Source organism: Ambystoma mexicanum, chromosome 1p (assembly GCF_040938575.1).
Source record: "Ambystoma mexicanum isolate Mex_15411 chromosome 1p, UKY_AmexF1_1, whole genome shotgun sequence".
Lineage (NCBI taxonomy): Eukaryota > Metazoa > Chordata > Amphibia > Caudata > Ambystomatidae > Ambystoma > Ambystoma mexicanum.
Window position 1 is genome coordinate 255,115,285 of NC_090921.1, and position 20,042 is coordinate 255,135,326.

The window sequence follows — 20,042 nt, forward strand, 5'->3', positions numbered from 1 at the left end:
AAAAAAAAATAACTTGCAAAGAAGGCAATGCAGAGGGCCAATCCTGTGCAGCAAAGCCGGCTGTGTGTGGACGGTGGGGGGCATCTCAGGTTGGCTAGTTGTCTCTAGAACAAGCAGCAATACTGACCCTGTTTTAAGGTCAGTGGGATATGGAGAATATATATATATGTGTCAAGTGTTGGCAGACTGTGTGGAAACCATCCGTTTAACCATCATGTTCATTTCTCTTTTGCCAGAGAGCGGGTGCATTTGTACCACAGTGAGTGACGGACCATCAACTACAGAGCGAGACCGCACCTCCGCCTCAGTGAGCGGGGAACCAACAACCACAGTGGGTGATGGTTTATCAGTCAGCGCTGCGTGCGTGTGCACTACTGCAGATAGCGACACCTCACCATTCACAGAAAGTGAGACCACACCAGTCACAGACAGTGAGACCACACCAACCACAGAAAGGGAGACCACTCAATTCACAGACAGTGAGACCACTCCATTCACAGAGAGTGAGACAACTTTGCTTCAAGACAGTGAGACCACTCAATTTACAGATAGCGACACCACTCCATTCACAGACAGTGAAACCACTCCATTTACAGATATCGACACCACTCCATTCACAGACAGTGAAACCACTCTATTTACAGATAGCCACACCACTCAATTCAGAGACAGTGAGATCACTTCATTCACAGAAAGTGAGTCCACCCCTTTCACAGAGAGTGACACCACTCTATTTACAAATAGAGACACCACTCAATTCACAGACAGTGAGACCACTCCATTCACAGACAGTGAGTCCACCCCTTTCACAGAGAGTGACACCACTCTATTTACAGATAGCGATGCCACTCAATTCACAGACAGTGAGACCACTCCATTCACAGACAGTGTGACCACTCCATTTACAGATAGCAACACCACTCAATTCACAGACAGTGAGACCACTCCATTCACAGACAGTGAGTCCACCCCTTTCACAGAGAGTGACACCACTCCATTTGCAGATAGTGACACCACTCCATTCACAGACAGTCTGACTACTCCATTTACAGATAGCGACACCACTCCATTCACAGACAGTGAGACCACTCCATTTACAGATATCGACACCACTTCATTCACAGACAGTATGACCACTCTATTTAAAGATAGCGACACCACTCAATTCACAGACAGTGAGACCACTCCATTCACAGACAGTGAGTCCACCCCTTTCACAGATAGCAACACCACTCCATTCACAGATAGTGAGTCCACTCCTTTCACAGAGAGTGACACCACTCTATTTACAGATAGAGACACCACTCAATTCACAGACAGTAAGACCACTCCATTCACAGAGAGTGAGTCCACCCCTTTCACAGAGAGTGACACCACTCTATTTACAGATAGCAACACCACTCACTTCACAGACAGTGAGACCACTCTATTCACAGACAGTGAGTCCACTCCTTTCACAGAAAGTGACACCACTGCATCCACAGAAAGTGCAACCACCCCATTTACAGATAGCGACACCACTCAATTCACAGACAGTGAGACCATTACATTCACAGACAGTGAGTCCACTCCTTTCACAGACAATGAGACCCCTCCATTTACAGATAGTGACACCACTCCATTCCCAGACAGTGTGACCACTCAATTTACAGATAGCGACACCACTACATTCACAGATGTTCAGTCCACTCCTTTCACAGAGGCTGACACCACTCCATTTACTCATAGCAACACCACTCCATTCACAGAAAGTCTGACTACTCCATTTACAGATATCAACACCACTCCATTCACAGACAGTGTGACCACTCCTTTCACAGAGAGTTACACTACTCCATTTACAGATAGCGGCACCACTCCATTCACAGACAGTGAGACCACTCCATTTACTGATAGCGACACCACTCCATTCACAGACAGTGTGATCACTACATTTACAGATAGCAACACCACTCCATTCACAGACAGTGAGACCACTCCATTCACAGACAGTGGGTCCACGCCTTTCACAGAGAGTTACACCAGTCCATTTACAGATAGTGACACCACTCCATTCACAGACAGTGTGACCACTACATTCACAGTTAGCAACACCACTCCATTCACAGACAGTGTGATCACTACATTTACAGATAGCAACACCACTCAATTCACAGATAGTGAGACCACTCCATTCACAGATAGTGATACTACTCCATTCACAGACAGTCTGACTACTCCATTTACAGATATCAACACCACTCCATTCACAGACAGTGCAACCACTCTATTTACAGATAGCGACAACACTCAATTCACAGACAGTGAGACTACTCCATTCATAGGCAGTGAGGCCACTCAATTTATGGATAGCAACACCACTCCTTTCACAGACAGTCTGACTACTCCATTTACAGATGTCGACAGCACTCAATTCACAGACAGTGAGACCACTCCAGTCACAGACAGTGAGACAACTCCATTTACAGATAGCAACACCACTACATTCACAGACAGTGAGACTACTCCTTTCACAGATAGCGACAACACTCAATTCACAGACAGTGAGACTACTCCTTTCACAGAGAGTGAAACCACTCAATTTACGGATAGCAACACCACTCCTTTCACAGACAGTCTGACTACTCCATTTACAGATGTCGACAGCACTCAATTCACAGACAGTGAGACCACTCCAGTCACAGACAGTGAGACAACTCCATTTACAGATAGCAACACCACTCCATTCACAGACAGTGAGACCACTCCATTCACAGGCAGTGAGTCCACTCCTTTCACAGAGATTGAGACCACTCTATTCACAGAGAGTGAGGCTACTCCATTCATAGGCAGTGAGTCCACTCATATCACAGAGAGTGAAACCACTCAATTTACAGATATCGACACCACCCCATTCACAGACAGTGTGACCACTCCATTCATATACAGTGAGTCCACTCCTTTCACAGAGAGTCAGACCACTCTATTTACAGATAGTCACACCACTCCATTCACAGAGAGTGTAACAACTCCATTCACAGACAGTGAGTCCACTCCTTTCACAGAGACTGATACCACTCAATTTACTGATAGCAACACCACTCCTTTCACAGACAGTCTGACTACTCCATTTACAGATATCGACAGCACTCAATTCACAGACAGTGAGACCACTCCAGGCACAGATAGTGAGTCCACTCCTTTCACAGAGAGTGAGACCACTTCATTCACAGACAGTGAGGCAACTCCATTTACAGATAGCGACACCACTCAATTCACAGACAGTGAGACCACTCCATTCACAGACAGTGAGACCACTCAATTTACAGATAGCGACAGCACTCAATTCACAGACAGTGAGACAACTCCATTCACAGGCAGTGAGTCCATTCCTTTCACAGAGAGTGAGACCACTCCATTCACAGACAGTGAGTCTACTCCTTTCACAGACAGTGAGACCACTCAATTTACAGCTAGCGACACCACTCCATTCACAGACAGTGAGACAACTCCATTTACAGATAGCGACACCACTCCATTCACAGGCAGTGAGTCCACTCCTTTCACAGAGAGTGAGACCACTACATTCACAGACAGTGAGACATCTCCATTTACAGATAGTGACACCACTCCATTCACAGACAGCGAGACCGCTCCATTCACAGACAGTGAGTCTACTCCTTTCACAGAGAGTGAGACCACTCAATTTACAGATAGCGACACCACTCCATTCACAGACAGTGTGACCACTCCATTTACAGACAGCGACACCACTCCATTCACAGGCAGTGAGTCCACTCCTTTCACAGACAGTGAGTCTACTCCTTTCACAGAGAGTGAGACCACTCAATTTACAGATAGCGACACCACTCCATTTACAGAGAATGTGACCACTCCATTTACAGACAGCGACACCACTCCATTCACAGGCAGTGAGTCCACTCCTTTCACAGAGAGTGAGACCACTGCATTAACAGACAGCAAGGCCACTCCATTCACAGAAAGTGAGACCATTCCATTTACAGATAGCGGCACCACTCCATTCACAGACAGTTTGACCACTCCATTCACAGACAGTCTGACCACTCTATTTACAGATAGTGAGGCCACTACATTCGCAGACAGTGAGTCCACTCCTTTTACAGAGAGTGACACCACTCCATTCACAGACAGTTTGACAACTCCATTCACAGATATTGGCACCACTCCATTCACAGAGAGTGAGTCTACTCCTTTCACAGAGAGTGAGACCACTCAATTTACAGATAGCGACACCACTCCATTCACAGACAGTGAGACAACTCCATTTACAGATAGCGACACCACTCCATTCACAGACAGTGAGTCTACTCCTTTCACAGAGAGTGAGACCACTCAATTCACAGACAGCGAGACCACTACATTCACAGACAGTGAGTCTACTCCTTTCACAGAGAGTGAGACCACTCAATTTACAGATAGTGACACCACTCCACTCACAGACCATTTGACCACTCCATTTACAGAAAGTGACACCACTCCACTCACAGACCATTTGACCACTCCATTTACAGAAAGTGACACCACTACATTCACACACAGTTTGACAACTCTATTTACAGATAGTGACACCACTCCATTCACAGACAGCGAGTCTACTCATTTCCCAGAGAGTGAGATCACTCAATTTACAGATAGCGACACCACTCCATTTACAGAGAATGTGACCATTCCATTTACAGACAGCAACACCACGCCATTCACAGAAAGTGAGTCCACTCCTTTTACAGAGAGTGAGACCACTCCATTCACAGAAAGTGAGACCATTCCATTTACAGATAGCGACACCACTCCATTCACAGACAGTCTGACCACTATATTTACAGATAGCGACACCACTCAATTCACAGATAGTGAGGCCACTACATTTGCAGACAGTGAGTCCACTCCATTTACAGAGAGTGAGGCCACTCTATTTACAGATAGTGACACCACTCCTTTCACAGAGAGTGAGACCACTCCATTCACAGACAGTGAGTCCACTCCTTTCACAGAGAGTGACACCACTCCATTTACTGATAGCAACGCCACTCCTTTCACAGACAGTCTGACTACTCCACTTACAGATTTCAACACCACTCCATTCACAGACAGTGAGACCACTTCATTCACAAACAGTGAGTCCACTCCTTTCCCAGAGATTAAGACCACTCCATTCACAGACAGTGAGTCCACTCCTTTCACAGACAGTATGACCACTGCATTCACAGATAGTGACACCACTCCATTCACAGACAGTCTGACTACTCCATTTACAGATATTGACACCACTCCATTCACAGACAGTGTGACCACTCTATTTACAAATAGTGACACCAGTCGATTCACAGACAGTGAGACCACTCCATTTACAGATAGCAACACCACTCCATTCACGGACAGTGAGTCAACTCCTTTCACAGAGAGTGACAGCACTGCATTCACCGAAAGTGAGACCACACCATTCACAGAGAGTGAGACCACTCCATCTACAGATAGCGACACCACTCCACTCACAGACAGTGTGACCATTCCATTTACAGATAGCGACACCACTCCTTTCACAGACAGTGTGAGCACTCCATTCACAGATAACAACACCACTCCATTCACAGACAGTGTGACCATTCCATTTACAGATAGCGACACCACTCCTTTCACAGACAGTGTGAGCACTCCATTCACAGATAACAACACCACTCCATTCACAGACAGTGTGGCCACTCCATTTTCCGAAAGCGACACCTCTCCATTCACAGATAGAGTGAATACTCCATTTACAGATAGTGACACCACTCCTTTCACAGAGAGTGACACCACATCCTTCACACACAGTGAGACCACTCCATTTAGAGATAGCAACACTACCCCATTCACAGATGGAGTGAACACTCCATTTACCGATAGCAACACCACTCAATTTACAGACAGTGTGACCACTCCATTTACAGATAACAATACCACTCCATTCACAGACAGTGTGACCACTCCATTTACAGAAAGCGACACCACTGCATTCAGGGAGAGTATGACTGCTCCGTTTACAGATATCGACACCACTCTATTCACAGACAGAGTCACCACTTTGTCCTCAGTGACTGTTACTACTACATCCACAGGGGGCACTAGCACTGCATTTACAATAAATGACAGCACACCCTACACAGAAAATGTTACACATTCCACGGCAGAAAGTATCAGCATGTCCACTACAGAGAGTATTGATAATGTAACTGCCCACAGCACTGTAAGTACCTCCACTTCCCACAGCACTCTGTTTCCCATTAGTGATATGCCTACAGCCAACTTTACTACAGCCAATGCTGCTTCTTCTACGGTCAGCACTCCTGTCAGCAACCTTCCTACTGCCAGTAGCTCTCCTGTTAGTGACTCCATTGCCAGCAACACTTCATCCAGGACCACTCCTGGCAGCAATACTACATCCAGGACCACTCCTGGCAGCAGTACCACATCAATGACCACTCTTGCCAGCAGCACTACTTCAAGGACCACTCCTTCCAGCAATGCTACATCCCGGACGACTCCGAGCAACAGCACTACACCCAATACCACACTTGCCAGCAGTACTACTTCCACGACTACTCCTGCAAGCAGCACTACTTCCAGGACCACTCTTGCCAGCATCACTACTTCAAGGACCACTGCTTCCAGCAGGACTACTTCCACGACTACTCCTGCTAGCAGCACTACTTCCAGGACCACTCTTGCCAGCAGCACTACTTCAAGGACCACTCATACCAGCAAGACTACTGCCACGAGCACTCCTACCAGCACCACCAGCACTTCCACCATGTCCACTAGAAGCACTGCCACGTCTGCTACGACCAGGCCAACTACAACGACGCCAGGTGTGTACTCTTTGTCTGTATCAAGTGTCAGTGCTATTCTTGAATAATGTCCATGCATTTTAGCTTCTCCTTAAAGAAGGAAATATGCGGCTCTTGTGAGCACGCCACTCCCAGCCTAACAGGGGCAAGAGGAAAGAGAGATGGTGCCCAGGCTACAAATAATCAAATGGGGGCGCGATGCAAGACCAACAATCCACAGGTTAACAGAAAAGCTCATTCACAGTAAATACTAGATATGCAGGAGTCGCTGAGATGTGTGTGTGTGTGTATATGCATAGGTCAGACGAAGGAGGCCTGCTTGCATTACCATGTCCTTTTTAAATGTGGCTCCTAGTTTGGGCTTTAGTGCACCTTGAAGTCAGTCAAGCTCCATTGGATAAGAAGAGAGGCCTGTTGGATACAGCGGACCATGCACCCTTTGTTATTTCACATGTCCCCTCCCTGAATATGATGGCAATTGTTTTAGAAATACGTGGCATATGATGTGAGTACCTGAGATGTGAGGAGAATCCCTGGCAATTGATGTGGACAATACAGATGGCAGATACCCACAGAGTGGTATGTTGATGGTTTATAGTCATTGCATCGAATGCCAACGCATCGAATACCTTACCATAGATAAAAAAAGCATTGAAAAAAAGGCATTGAATACATTTTTTTTCCATTGTTTTTAAATGGGGGTCCCCTCTCCTGCCCCCCTTTTTTTAACCTCAAAAACCCATTATAATTAAAATAAACCCTTTACCATTGAAAAAAATGTATTCAAAGCTTTTTTTTCGATGCATTTCTTGCTACGGTATGGCATTCGACGGTTTGGAATTCGATGCATTGACCAGACACCATGTTGATGATACCGCGCATATTAGTACCTTGTGTTTGAAGAACATGAGTGAATACATTTGAGAAATTGAAGTACCGGAGCGATAACAAAAGTGAAGCTTGACTTTGAGCTGCAGGACAGCATTAGACATTGCTGGGTGTTAACACCCAACGTTTTGCTTATTGAAGTAAATACCTGACACATGATGCTTTTACCTGTCACTTAGTGGTGATTATCCAGCATTTGTTAAGAACTCCCCGCATATGATGGGAGTAACTGGCATCTGATGGCAATAGCTGCTTGTAATGCAAGTACCTGGGCACTGTATGGTCCTGACGGGCATCTGATGTATGGGTATGTAGCAAGCATTTTATTGCCATGGACCGCTTTTATGTTAGTATATGGGATTGTATGGTATTCGTTGTTCTACAATGTGACTACACCTAACTTTTGATATGAATAGTTGGCAAATATTGTGAGCACCTGGCATTTGATGGGAATATCTGCATACAGTGAGTGTGCCTGGACACTGGATGGAAATACTTGATCGCATGCAATAGAAATAGCGTCCATATCACGTGAGTACCACACACTTGATGGTGTTGCCTACCTTATGACATGAGCATCTGATATTTGATAGCAACAGCTGATATATAGTGTACTTATTATTTGATGGAAATGCTTGACATGGTTCGGAGACCTAGACATGTTGAATGATTATCTAGTACATGATGAGTGTAGCTTGTTTGCGATGGCAATAATGTTATGGCATGGATCCCTGGTGAGAGGTATTGACATGGGTAGAGTACCTGGCTTGTGATGCCAACACCTGGCAAATGAGGAGTGTTTCTGACCAAAGTAAGGCAATACCTTATAATTGGTGGGAATACCTATGCTTTTAATGGCAGTACCTAGTAGATGAGGTGAGAACCATCATGTGTTGGTAATACCTGCCCTGTTAGCTGAATAGTGTGGTGCACAAGATGTGAGTACCCGCTGTATTATACAAGTACCTGGGCAACATGCATAAAAAACAGAAAACACTTCACTATGCAAAGGTCAAAACTATTGGCTTTACCTATGCTTGCTATCCTTGTTCTGCAAGGCTTTTGAATGCAGTTTCATGTTCCACCAGTGCTGCCCCATCCCTCCTGACTTGTTAGCCCGAGACGGCGCCACATAGGTACAGTGCTCCATTTCTTCTTGGCTGAGTTTGCATTTTATAGATGCCGTACATGCATGCAAAGAGAGAGAGGGTGCGAATGTGTGTGTGACATAGAGTGGGAGAACCAGTGAGATAGAGAAAGAGTGAGTGATGAAGTGAACGAGTGGGTTTGAGTGTGTGTGGCTTCTAGCGTTACTGGTCCTCATGGATTCTCTTTCTGTTTCCATATATCCCCCCCCCCCCCCGAGTGTCTGAATGATTGACAATGGAAGGTTACTCCTTGAGTTTTAGCAGTACTGGTCCTCATGGATTCTCTTTCTGTTTCCATACATCTTACCCCCCACCCCCCAGAGTGTCTCAATGGTTGGTGATGATGGAAGGTTGCTCCTTGACTCTTAGCAGTACTGGTTCATGTAGAGTCTTATTCTTTTTTCATACATCTCCCCTCCGCCCCCCACCCGCCAGAGTGTCTCACTGATTGCTGATGGAAGATTGCTCCTTGAGTTTTAGCAGTACTGGTTCATGTATAGTCTTATTCTTTTTCCATACTTCTCCCCCCCACCCCCGCAGAGTGTCTCAATGATTGCAGATGGAAGGTTGCTCTTTGATACTTAGCAGTGCTGGTCCTCATGGATTCTCTTTCTAATTCCATACATACCCCCCTCCCCTCGCCCCCCAGAGTGTCTCAATGATTGCCAATGGAAGGTTGCTCCTTGATACTTAGCAGTGCTGGTCCTCATGGATTTCTGTTTCCATACATCTCCCCCGTCAGAGTGTCTCAATGATTGCAGATGGAAGGTTGCTCTTTGACTCTTAGCAGTACTGGTCCTCTTGGATTCTCTTTCTCATTCCATACATCCCCCCTCGCCCCCCAGAGTGTCTCAATGATTGCAGATGGAAGGTTGCTCTTTGACTCTTAGCAGTACTGGTCCTCATGGATTCTCTTTCTCATTCCATACATCCTCCCCTCCTCCCCCCCCCAGAGTGTCTCAATGATTGCAGATGGAAGGATGCTCTTTGACTCTTAGCAGTACTGGTCCTCATGGATTCTCTTTCATACAGCTCCCGTGCCGAAGTGTCTCAATGGAGGGACGTGGGATGGGATCAAGTGCCTCTGCCTTCCTCAGTTCTACGGTCCCAAGTGTGAGCTCCTCGTGAATGAGGTTGTTCTTGGTAAGTGTTGATGTTTTCCTGCAAGCAGAATATCCTATTCCTTCAAAGTATGTAACACAGAAGTGTGGCCCAGTTCCTCCCCTGAAACAAAATGCCTCTTCTAGCCTACAATCATGGAATAACCCCTGAGTAGAGGGGGAAGGGCATGCCTCGATGCCCAGACTCCCAAAGCAGCCAGAAAACTCTGAGAAAGGCACAGTGATGGCCTGAACGAAGTGGGTGAGTCCAATGGGAGTATGACTGGGCGCTTACATGCTCTAGCTCGGGAGGATAGCTCAGGAGTAAAATGCACGCCTTGGAAGCAAGAAGACATTGAGCAACAGAGGTTCGACCCCCGCCTCTGCGCTTTGAAACCTCTGGGTATTAAGCACGTTATAAATAACTTATCATATCATAGCTGAGCTCCCACTAAATGCCTAATGCACCACATTGCTGACATATTGGTAGCCTGGCTGAGCCCGCGGCTTAACTCCGCTAGAAGTGCAGAGGGAGTGCAGGCAGCAGAAAATCATATTGCAAAACGATAACTTTTATATATTTTTTTTAAAGTGAAAACCATTCAAAATATTCAATTCATGCTTGAAGGTCCCCAGAACTACTTTGCTAAAACGCGAAAAAAGGAAAAGTGGAAAATCATTAAAAAAATTGTCTCCAACATGTTTTAAGTGGTCACTTGAGGGCTTCAGCATGGCGTGTCCCCCACACAGGGCAGAAGAGATGGGGGAGTGGGGTGTCACCGGAAGGCTGGCTGCTAGCAAAGGTTCCTCGGGACTTTTATTTAGTTTGTTGGATGGCAAATAATCCTCCTTTAAAAATTAAGCACCAGTGATCAGATCGGTAGCGCTGAACAGCAAGTAATTAGCACTTAAAAGAATGACCTCGGAAGTGCTGAAGCTGATGGACTCTAAGGAACTAAAGAGGATGAAATCAGGGGTGCCGAGGCTTTTTACGTCGAGCCAGTGCCATTTGTTGACAATGCAGGACCCTGGAGAACTCTTCCTGCTGCAGGTTGTCAGATTTTCTGGCAGGTACCCCCTTACTGTGCCGGGCAATGCCCCTCTATCCCCGAGGTTGGGAGAGAGGGGATTCCAGGCTGGGTACTTCTTCGCCAAGCGAGGGGTGTTCCAGGATAGAGAGCGCAGGCGCATTACATTCGCAATGGTGGGGCCCCCGAGAACCGAGGCAGAGAACTTTCACCGGGCAAGCTGCTCCCTCTCCTGTGGCCTTACAGAGATTTCATCCGGGAGGCCTCTCTTGTGTGAGAGCCGCCCAACCCCACGGATAGGCCAGTCCGATTCTGGATTCTTACTTCTCAGCCTTCAAAGGGACTTTTCCAGGTTTTGTGCGAGGAAGTCCTTGGGCCTCACAATTTCCCATCATGGTTTTAGGGGGTAGTAAATGTGCTGCACTTAGATGGTTTCGGGGGATAGGAAATGTATTGCATTTAGATGGTTCTGGGGGTAGGAAATGTGCTGCACTTAAATGGTTTTGGGGATAGGAAATGTGCTGCACTTAGATGGTTTCGGGGATAGGAAATGTGTTGCACTTAGATGGTTTCGGGAGTAGGAAATGTGTTGCACTTAGATGGGACCTCTTCCAACTGCATGGATACTCGGACATACCTACCATTATGCTGACTCTCTCCTCTGCACCAAAAAACTATTCAATGCGGCTATCCCCCACGATTAATTTTGACCTAGCTGCACACATAATTATACACCACCATGCACACCTCAGCAATCTTTAGATCGCAGCTATCCCCCAAGGAGAAATCGGCCTTGCTGCACAAATAATCGCATATACAAACACTGCCACTGCTAGAATGTAGCTACCCAGGACAGTTCGGCCTAGCTGCACACATACTGAGTGCACACACGCACTACTTACTACCCTACGTCCTTCCCTGACCTGGACTACGGGGTCCGAGGGCATTCACCCCACAGCGCATTGAGATCATACCAATGGTAAAAGGCACTATACAAATGCCCAATAACATAACATATCATGTCACCCATATATCATAAAGTTATACTAACACAAGTTTTGGAGCCTCTGAAATATCCAATGAAAAGCATCCTTACTGGGGCATGCACTACTTTTACCAGGCAGGGGGTGGGCAGGAACTCTCAGGATTGTCCCGTCCCCCCATACTTCCAGACCTCATGCCCACTGCATGCCTGAAAATAATGGCTCTCTAAAGCCTTGCTTCAGAAAGTGGTTGTGCCTCTCGGGGCCTTCAAAGGCATTAATAAATCTCGTTAGAGTGGGCTGTGGGGCGGGACATACCCAGGTGATTTCTGTGCCGCCACTTCCTGGGGCAGTGTTCGGAGAGGGATCCAGTATGCAAAATGTTTTTCCCCGTGCACACACTAGAGGCCCAATACAGTTCTCTGGGCACGCTGAGCCTGTCTGTAGCTTTCCCACCCCAACAGTCTCTGACTCACCTCTCTTCCCGTGTCCTCTGGTTTCTCAAACTGTGATGGCAGCACCCGTGTTGCTGGATCCTGTCACATTGTTGCCAACATGACCCATTCAAATCTGTTGCTCCTTATCAAGTACTGTTTTTTTCTTTACATTCTGGGACTTGTAGTCCGAGTTTTATTATGTGAAAAGTGGAACTACAATTCCCAGAATGCAAAGAAAAATAATCAGGACTGTATAAGCACTTATAGATTGGAATGGGTCATGTTGGCAAGTATGCTGCCACTCCGACCCCCGTATTTTCTGGTCTCTTTGTTCTGCCTTCGAGCCTCTGGCATGACCGTCACTGTCTGCCGCTCCTCCATGCTCCTGTATCTCTTACACACGCTTTCCTAATCTCATCAGCTAGCCTCATGATATCCGCACCTCTTTCTCCCTTTCAACTGCCTCAGGTCTCTGGCGCTGAGTCTCACTTTCTCCAACTCAGGGGGCCTGATCCTGCCTGACTCTCCCGTTCCCAAGCCGCGCTCTCACTAGCACACTTCCTGTAGCCATGTTTGGACTCCTGTGTTTTGCTTTCTCAACTGTGAACCATTTCATCCTTTGACAGACGCACTCTGATCCAGCAGGGGGCGCAATGATGCTTGCATGGGAAGGTCATCTCTCATGCGCCATTTTATGAACGTTGTCTTCATGTACCAATCACACGTTTCTTTTCTTTTCCAGATTATATTCCTGTATCTGTCAACGTGACTGTAAAAGTGCAAGATGAAAAATTTACTCCTTCTCTAAATGATAAAAACTCTGAAGACTTTAAAACGTTTAATACACGCTTTCAGAATCAGGTAAATAAAAGAACAATTCTACATCAAATTCTACCCTTAAATCAGGTGCTTTCTGCATTGAATAGTGGGTGAGAGTACGAAGGGGCGTTTACTATGTGGAAATATTTACGTTTGAAACCCTACAGTCCATAATGTCATGTCAAAAAGGCAGCTACAATATTGTGTAATACTAAAGCGCAAAAAAGTCCGATAACCGCAGTTTTTGTTTTTAATGAGTTTAATCTGAATGTGAATTAGGGTCACGCTCTCGTTGCCCCCTATTGCGCACACTTCCTCCTCCTTGACCATGTGCCCCGAACATTTGCATTTCGTCCGCAGGTTGAAACATTGATATATAAGTGAGGGGTAGCTTGTCATTAATTTGCATTTTTCCTGTTACAGGAATAGTTTTTTTTTTTTAGTTGCATACTTGTTTTTTTTGTCTTAGTTGCATATTTATAACATGCTTAAATACCCAGAGGTTTCTTAGCACGGACCCAGGGATAGAACCTGTGTTGCTTCCTGTCGTCTTGCACCCCAAGCGAACGCGTTGCCGCTGAGCTATCCTCCCTTAGTTGTAATATTCTTTGAAATGTGATAAATTCTGGCTCATGATAACGTTTGGCAAGCTCAAGCTTAGAGAACACGTTTGCCCCGTTGAGATGGTGAATCATGTTGTGAATCTACCTGCTGAGGGTCTTGCCCACACAGATGCCCCTTTCCCCTCTACCATCTCTTTGGAAGGCCACTATAGGGGATGCCCAGGTCGTGGGTCCACTGACCACTTCTACATCTTATTGCATGTGAAAAGGTATCTCTTGGTAGTGTTGTTCCACTGGATTTAAGGCTTCCTCTGTGCACAGTTTAATTGGATGACCTTTCAATTTGCCCAGGCCCTTGAATAGTGATGGGAAGTATTGTTCAATGATCTTATGCCCAATGCCCAATGCTTTGAGGTTTGGTAGCGAAGTGACGCATGAAGTAAGGACCATTTGCTTTACATTTCTGGACCTAAGAGGGCAACGGTTGCCACCCACAGGGCAGAGGACGTAGAGCTTGACTTCACACACTACTCTCTTGCATCATAGCGAAGCTTGGAATTTAGCCTTGCACGTAATGGATCTCGCTGGCAATTTGGATGCTAGTTTACCCATTACATCTACTATGGCACCTATAAGTGGCCAGCAAGAAATGCCAGGGCTCTTTGATTGATCCTGTGAGTTGTGCCTTACAACCATACCTTTTGCGATGACCGACAGGTGTTTTGAAAATTATTTACATTGCTGAAGGCATGGCGGATGTGTCCTTTGGCTAAGCATGTGCGGTTGTGCGGATGGCAATGACCACACCAATAGCATTATTTCTTAACCTTAAAGCCATAAATTGCATGCGATGGGATGAGTGGCAAGATATAGGCCTTCTCCTATTCTAACCCCCCTTCTCCTGTTCTTTAGTTACTCTGGCCTCATTCGTTCACCAGCCTGGAGCAGACACAGCATGGTCGTTTGCAGGGTCCGGGGCAGTAGAACATCACATTGCAGTAAAATACCCCTCCTGCTGCCTCACGCTGGTGGGCAGCTCACAAGTATATACAAGGGCACCACGGATGATGATGTGGTGTTTATTTGCGTTTTGTACAATTGAGCAATCTGCACTGTTCATCATGCTAGCTATTCCAAGAGCTCTAAAAATAGACTGTTGCAGGGACCACACAAGGAGGCAGAAGGCTGGAGCACAGGTAAGGTTGCTTATTAACTTGTCTAGCAGGGTACATCCTCTACCCATAAGCAGGCAGATGAACTGACCTGGAACCTGGGAAGAACACAGCGGTGTGATAAAACATGTAAACATACAGGTCACCCTGGACACAGCAACTCCCATCTTGCCCGTAACACCAGCAGGGGAAAGGATTCGGTTAGGCACAGCACGGGAACAGGAACTCACAAAAACAGGGGGCGAACCTAAATGCCACTACTCAGTGGGGCAGGAGGGATTACCCCAAAAATGGGGAGCTCTCCTAAGAGCTACTGGGTGGTCCTTGCACCCTTCCTCCTTGCCCTTAATCATTCTGCCACACTCTCCCCATACCTGGAACGTAACCCATGTAAAGAAGTCCAATCACCTGGGACGTATTGTCAGGGTCAAATGTTTGTGTTGTCGTGGTGCCCATCACACAGCATGACCGAATTTCCCTTGAAGCTTGAGGGAGCGCCTCCTCAGTCCCTCTGAGAAATGAAAGCGGTGGAGCTTACAACCTGGTTATAGGTCTCACTAGCCCTAACATAAGGCAAGACTGAGGATCCTCAAGACATAGGCAGCCTCGTTCTCCAGCACCTTTACGTCTATGTGAAAGAACTGCCCTACAGCCATAAGGACGAGCCTCACCCGTAAGTGTACTGGGACATTTCAGATGACAGGGCTGAGGAACTGTTATATAAGTAACGTTCTGTGCTAGTGTTATGTGCGCCTTGGGTCTGTATTTCTGATCCTCCTTCTACTCCAATGTGGCCCTCTTCTGAAGAATTGCAGTGAGTGCTCGCACAAGGGTTGCAAATGTGGGAACACATTTTGAATAATACTCATCCAACCCCGGAAATGATCTTAGTAGTAGGTCTTTTGCTGGAAAAGCAACTGGTCACGTTTTTTTTGCTCACACTTTTTTCCTCGTGTTTTACCCCTAATGGGGATTTCAGGTCACGCACTATTGCAACGGGTCGGATGAGGATATTGAGGTGAGTACGGGGGTCTCTCCCCGAATTCTGTGGTAAAGAATTTGATGTAAACAATCAAGCAAATAAAATGTGACCCTTTGTTTTCAATCAATAGGCATACATCCATTATCTGAATGCTTTTTGTTCTCTGGGTCGGGAGCAATATCGCCTGTAGTAAATTATCCTTCGGTTCGACCACCTCATCGGAGATGCCTCAGGTACTCCACTTCCCACCTGAATAATTTATTTGTCTCTCTTTAGGAACATACCACTGTCCTGTAAAATAGCCAGAACCTTGCCCATAATCGCCTTGTGCTCCACCACTTTTTACAAAAAGCCCACCTGGTGAACTTGAAAACAGGTTACTTCTGAAACTTCCCTCAGAACCATTTTCATGACTCTTCAAAATATGGAAGCCACAGAGGCCAATCCAAAGGGTTTTCGTAGGAAGCAGTACAGCCCCTGCAGCGTCATGAAGTGGTACAGTCCCTGGACCCAGCGTGTAGAGGTATCTGGTGATATGCTAACCCCAGGTCCAAAGTGGAATAGAGAACAGCTCCTCCACCCCATATCAGGCTGAGGAGGTGACAGATGTTTGGGAGATGTTGGGCATCCACCACGACGTGCGCTCCAGGCTTTGGAGGTCTACACACAGGCGCAGGCTGTTGCCTCCCTTCTGGACATAGCTTTTCCAGTAGACCCACTGGGAGGATTGAACTTCCTCTATTGTTCCTCTCTTCGTCTAATACTTGAGGTTGGACTTGAAGCGGTCTTGTTTAAGTGTAGGCACTGACGCACTATGCGATTCCCGGGCATGTGATCTCTCTTAAGTTTAATTTCGTAGCAGAAGATCTGCAAGCATCTCAGAGTGTCTGAAAACACATCAGAAAAGAAACTACATCAGGCAATGTTTCAATAATTTCATTGATGATATCCAGTGGTTCGTCCCTGGGAACCTGGAGAATTTTCATCTCCCCGCGTGCATCTAATTTCACATCGAGGGCAGCTTGGTGGTGCCATCTTAACAGTGCCACTCCTTTTTTGACACCACAGTCTTTTCCCAAAGGACCGCTGTCTTTGAAGGTGATCTGTGTTTTGAAGTATCCAATGGTTCCTATGTGATGTCTAGATTAATGTCCTGGATTGATGTTGAGTGGCTTTAGATTCCCTGCTATGCTGCAGAGTTTTGCTGCCTACAGGGTTGCCACTATGACAGTATAAACACAGGGAGCACAAATCGAATAAGGCTTCTACAGACAATCACGAGATCTGGGCATGATCCTTGGGAGCCACATACAGACCTGTTTTCTCCACAAGATTGATGGGCATTACTGCTCCGCTATTGGCAGAGGGTTTTTGTTCATTCAGAACAGACACTAGAGGCAGTTGTCTTGAGTCCTTGACATACCTCTTGCTGTCCTTTTCCTTTGTGGATTCTCATACCTGGCAAAGTGCCTCTTCTTCCCAGAGGCACCACCTACTTTGTTGGATGCTGGGCAGGGCCTGCCCATATGGATGGTTGTTGGCACACACCCAAAGCAGTCATATGTTCTGCTTTGGCCGCAGTCCTTTTCTTCTATTTTTGTGCAAACATCAGGATCAGGCCTATGGTGTATCTTTGAGTTTGACGAGCAGTTTGTCCATGTACCCATATTTCCTGCCCATGCCTGGTTGTCCTCTATGGATTTAGCTCTAGTTACATCTTGTTCCAGAGTATGATTAATCTTATCTGATGTTACAGAGTTTTCCTTAGCTCCTTGTCCATTAATGGGACCATAAGCTTGTCCCTCTTCACCTCATTTAGAATTGGTCTAAATTGTTATGGTTCTAAGTATATTGATATACTGTTCGATATTTTCACCTTCCTGTTGATATGTAGTGTAGAATGTATTCCAATACCGTACAAAGTCCTCCATTCTGGTCATTGCCCCACCCAAACACATTGAGGTCCTCATTGGGTCCCATTATGTTTGGAGGCAGTGTGTGGATCGCCCTCTGTCTTCCACTGCTCAGGAAGTGGAAAAATAGGAAGGGTTTCCTGGAATCAACATAATCATATGCTCCCAGGGCATCCATAGAGGTTACGAATTCCTGCTTCCACTGTTTCCAAGAGAGAGGAGTTCATCGGGATGGTGGAGTCATTTTGGTGGATGTTCCATCTGATGCAAAACATTCAGCCTTAAGCCCCACTGCCACTGAGAAGGCGTGCTTGCCAGCAGTGCTTTATAATCTGACCTAATATACGTGACTGGTCAGGTAAGAATTCATTATATTACATGCCTTCAGCAGAGTGCTTTATAATCTGACCTAATGTACGCTAATGAGAAGGCGGACATCAGCCCCACATCAGTTGTGCATCATTCAGTACATTTCAAGGCTGGTCAAAGTTATCTTTGATCATATCAAGTGTGCCTTTATTTCTGGGTGATTGGTTTCCATAGTAGCTGCTGACCAGGCCTTGTTTCTAAAGACAATTGGTGCCCGCATGCAAAGTTGTCGTTGGCAAGGCTTGCAGTTGCTAGGCATGTGCTGCATGTGTGGACAATGTCACCTTACTCAAGGTGAGTTCTTCCTCCTAATTCACCCACGTGCCTTAGTAGATGCACGTGAGACACTTTGTATGTAGGTCACATGATTATAGTAGTGATGAGGTAATAATTGTAGGACAAGATATAAAGTGGGTGCAGGAAGATGAAGAAGAGGAAAGGGATGGGAAGGATGTGGAGGTAGTGACTATAATAGATGGTCAAAGAAAGAAGCCTCCAAAAAGTGTATTCTATATTGATGAAGTGTGCTCAGAGTTATTGGTTGATTCAGAATTGCCATACATGATTATTACAAAACACAAATGGATAGAGATCTGTAGGAAGGGTTATAACTCAGAATTGAAGAAATCTGATATTATCAACACAGCAGCCTTTCAGGGTTCCCTGATTAGAATGATAGTTTATAGAATGGCCTTAATTGAACTCAAGGGGAGATTACCAAAAGTGAAGGTTTATGTAGCTAAAAAAGGAGTGAACATTTTGGGCTGGGAAAATCAAGCCAAACTTAAAATTATACTCAATCCAGGGAGTGAGGAACCTGTATCAATTATGAGGACAAGTGAGAGAGGAGAGTATACTAGGGGAAAATAAAGAGAATTGTTTCCTAATGTATTTAAAGATGGGATAGGGAAGATTAAAGGATATTGCCACAAGATTGAGCTCAAGGCTGGTGTCAAGCCAATGTCGCATGCTGTGAGACACATACTTATAGTGTTGAGGGAAGATATTAAGAAAGAATTTAACAGACACAAAAGAGGAGTAATAGAAGAAATAGAGGCATCTGAGTGGGTGTTTCACATTTCTATAGCCTGAAAACCCAATGGTAAAGTGAGAATTTGTATGGATTTTAGAGAGTTGAATAAGGCAATTGTGGTAGAAACATATCCCTTACCAGCGATATCTGTGATGTTAAACTTGATACCTGATGCAGATACATTTTCCACAATTGATTTTTCTGCAGCATATCAAATCCAATTACATTAGGAATCCAGAGAATACACCACGTTCATAACTCCTTTAGGAATGTATCGCTTTGTGAGGATGCCCTTTGGCTTTGCATTCTAAGCTGCTTTATTTCCAAGTGTAATGTCACACATGTTTGGGGAGATGACAGGAGTGCAAGTGTTTCAGGATGCTATTTTAGTGTGTGGGCAAAGAGAAAGAGATCATGATGAAAGACTATGCATGGTGCTGAAGAAGTTGGAAGAGAAGGGACTTACTGTGGTGCATGGTAAATACAGACTTGACACATCAGAGATAGATTATTTGGGCCATACTTTATCTAAACTTGGATATAAACCAAGATCGAAGGCGTGAAGGCAATAGAGGAAGCTACTTGTCCCAGTAATAAAGAGGGATTGCATTCTTTCCTGGGCTTGTATGATAAAACATTTACTGGAGGATGCACAGATATTACTCAGCCTTTAAGAAAGTTCATGAAGAAGAACGTGAAATTTGAATGGACTGAAAGCCAAGAGCAGGCTGTACAGGAGATTAAGAGAGGAGTAATAGGAGC

General features: G+C 45.7%; 1 protein-coding gene across 1 annotated transcript in view; it reads left to right on the top strand.

The window, feature by feature from the left end:
* LOC138568761 (mucin-2-like) overlaps positions 1-20,042 on the top strand; it is a 78,189-nt gene that overhangs the window by 16,713 nt on the left and 41,434 nt on the right. Inside the window, exons 2-4 of the mRNA XM_069646544.1 lie at positions 237-6,866; positions 9,914-10,024; positions 13,172-13,290. Of these exons, the coding sequence (XP_069502645.1) occupies positions 237-6,866; positions 9,914-10,024; positions 13,172-13,290 (6,860 nt within the window). The remainder of the gene's footprint in view (positions 1-236; positions 6,867-9,913; positions 10,025-13,171; positions 13,291-20,042) is intronic.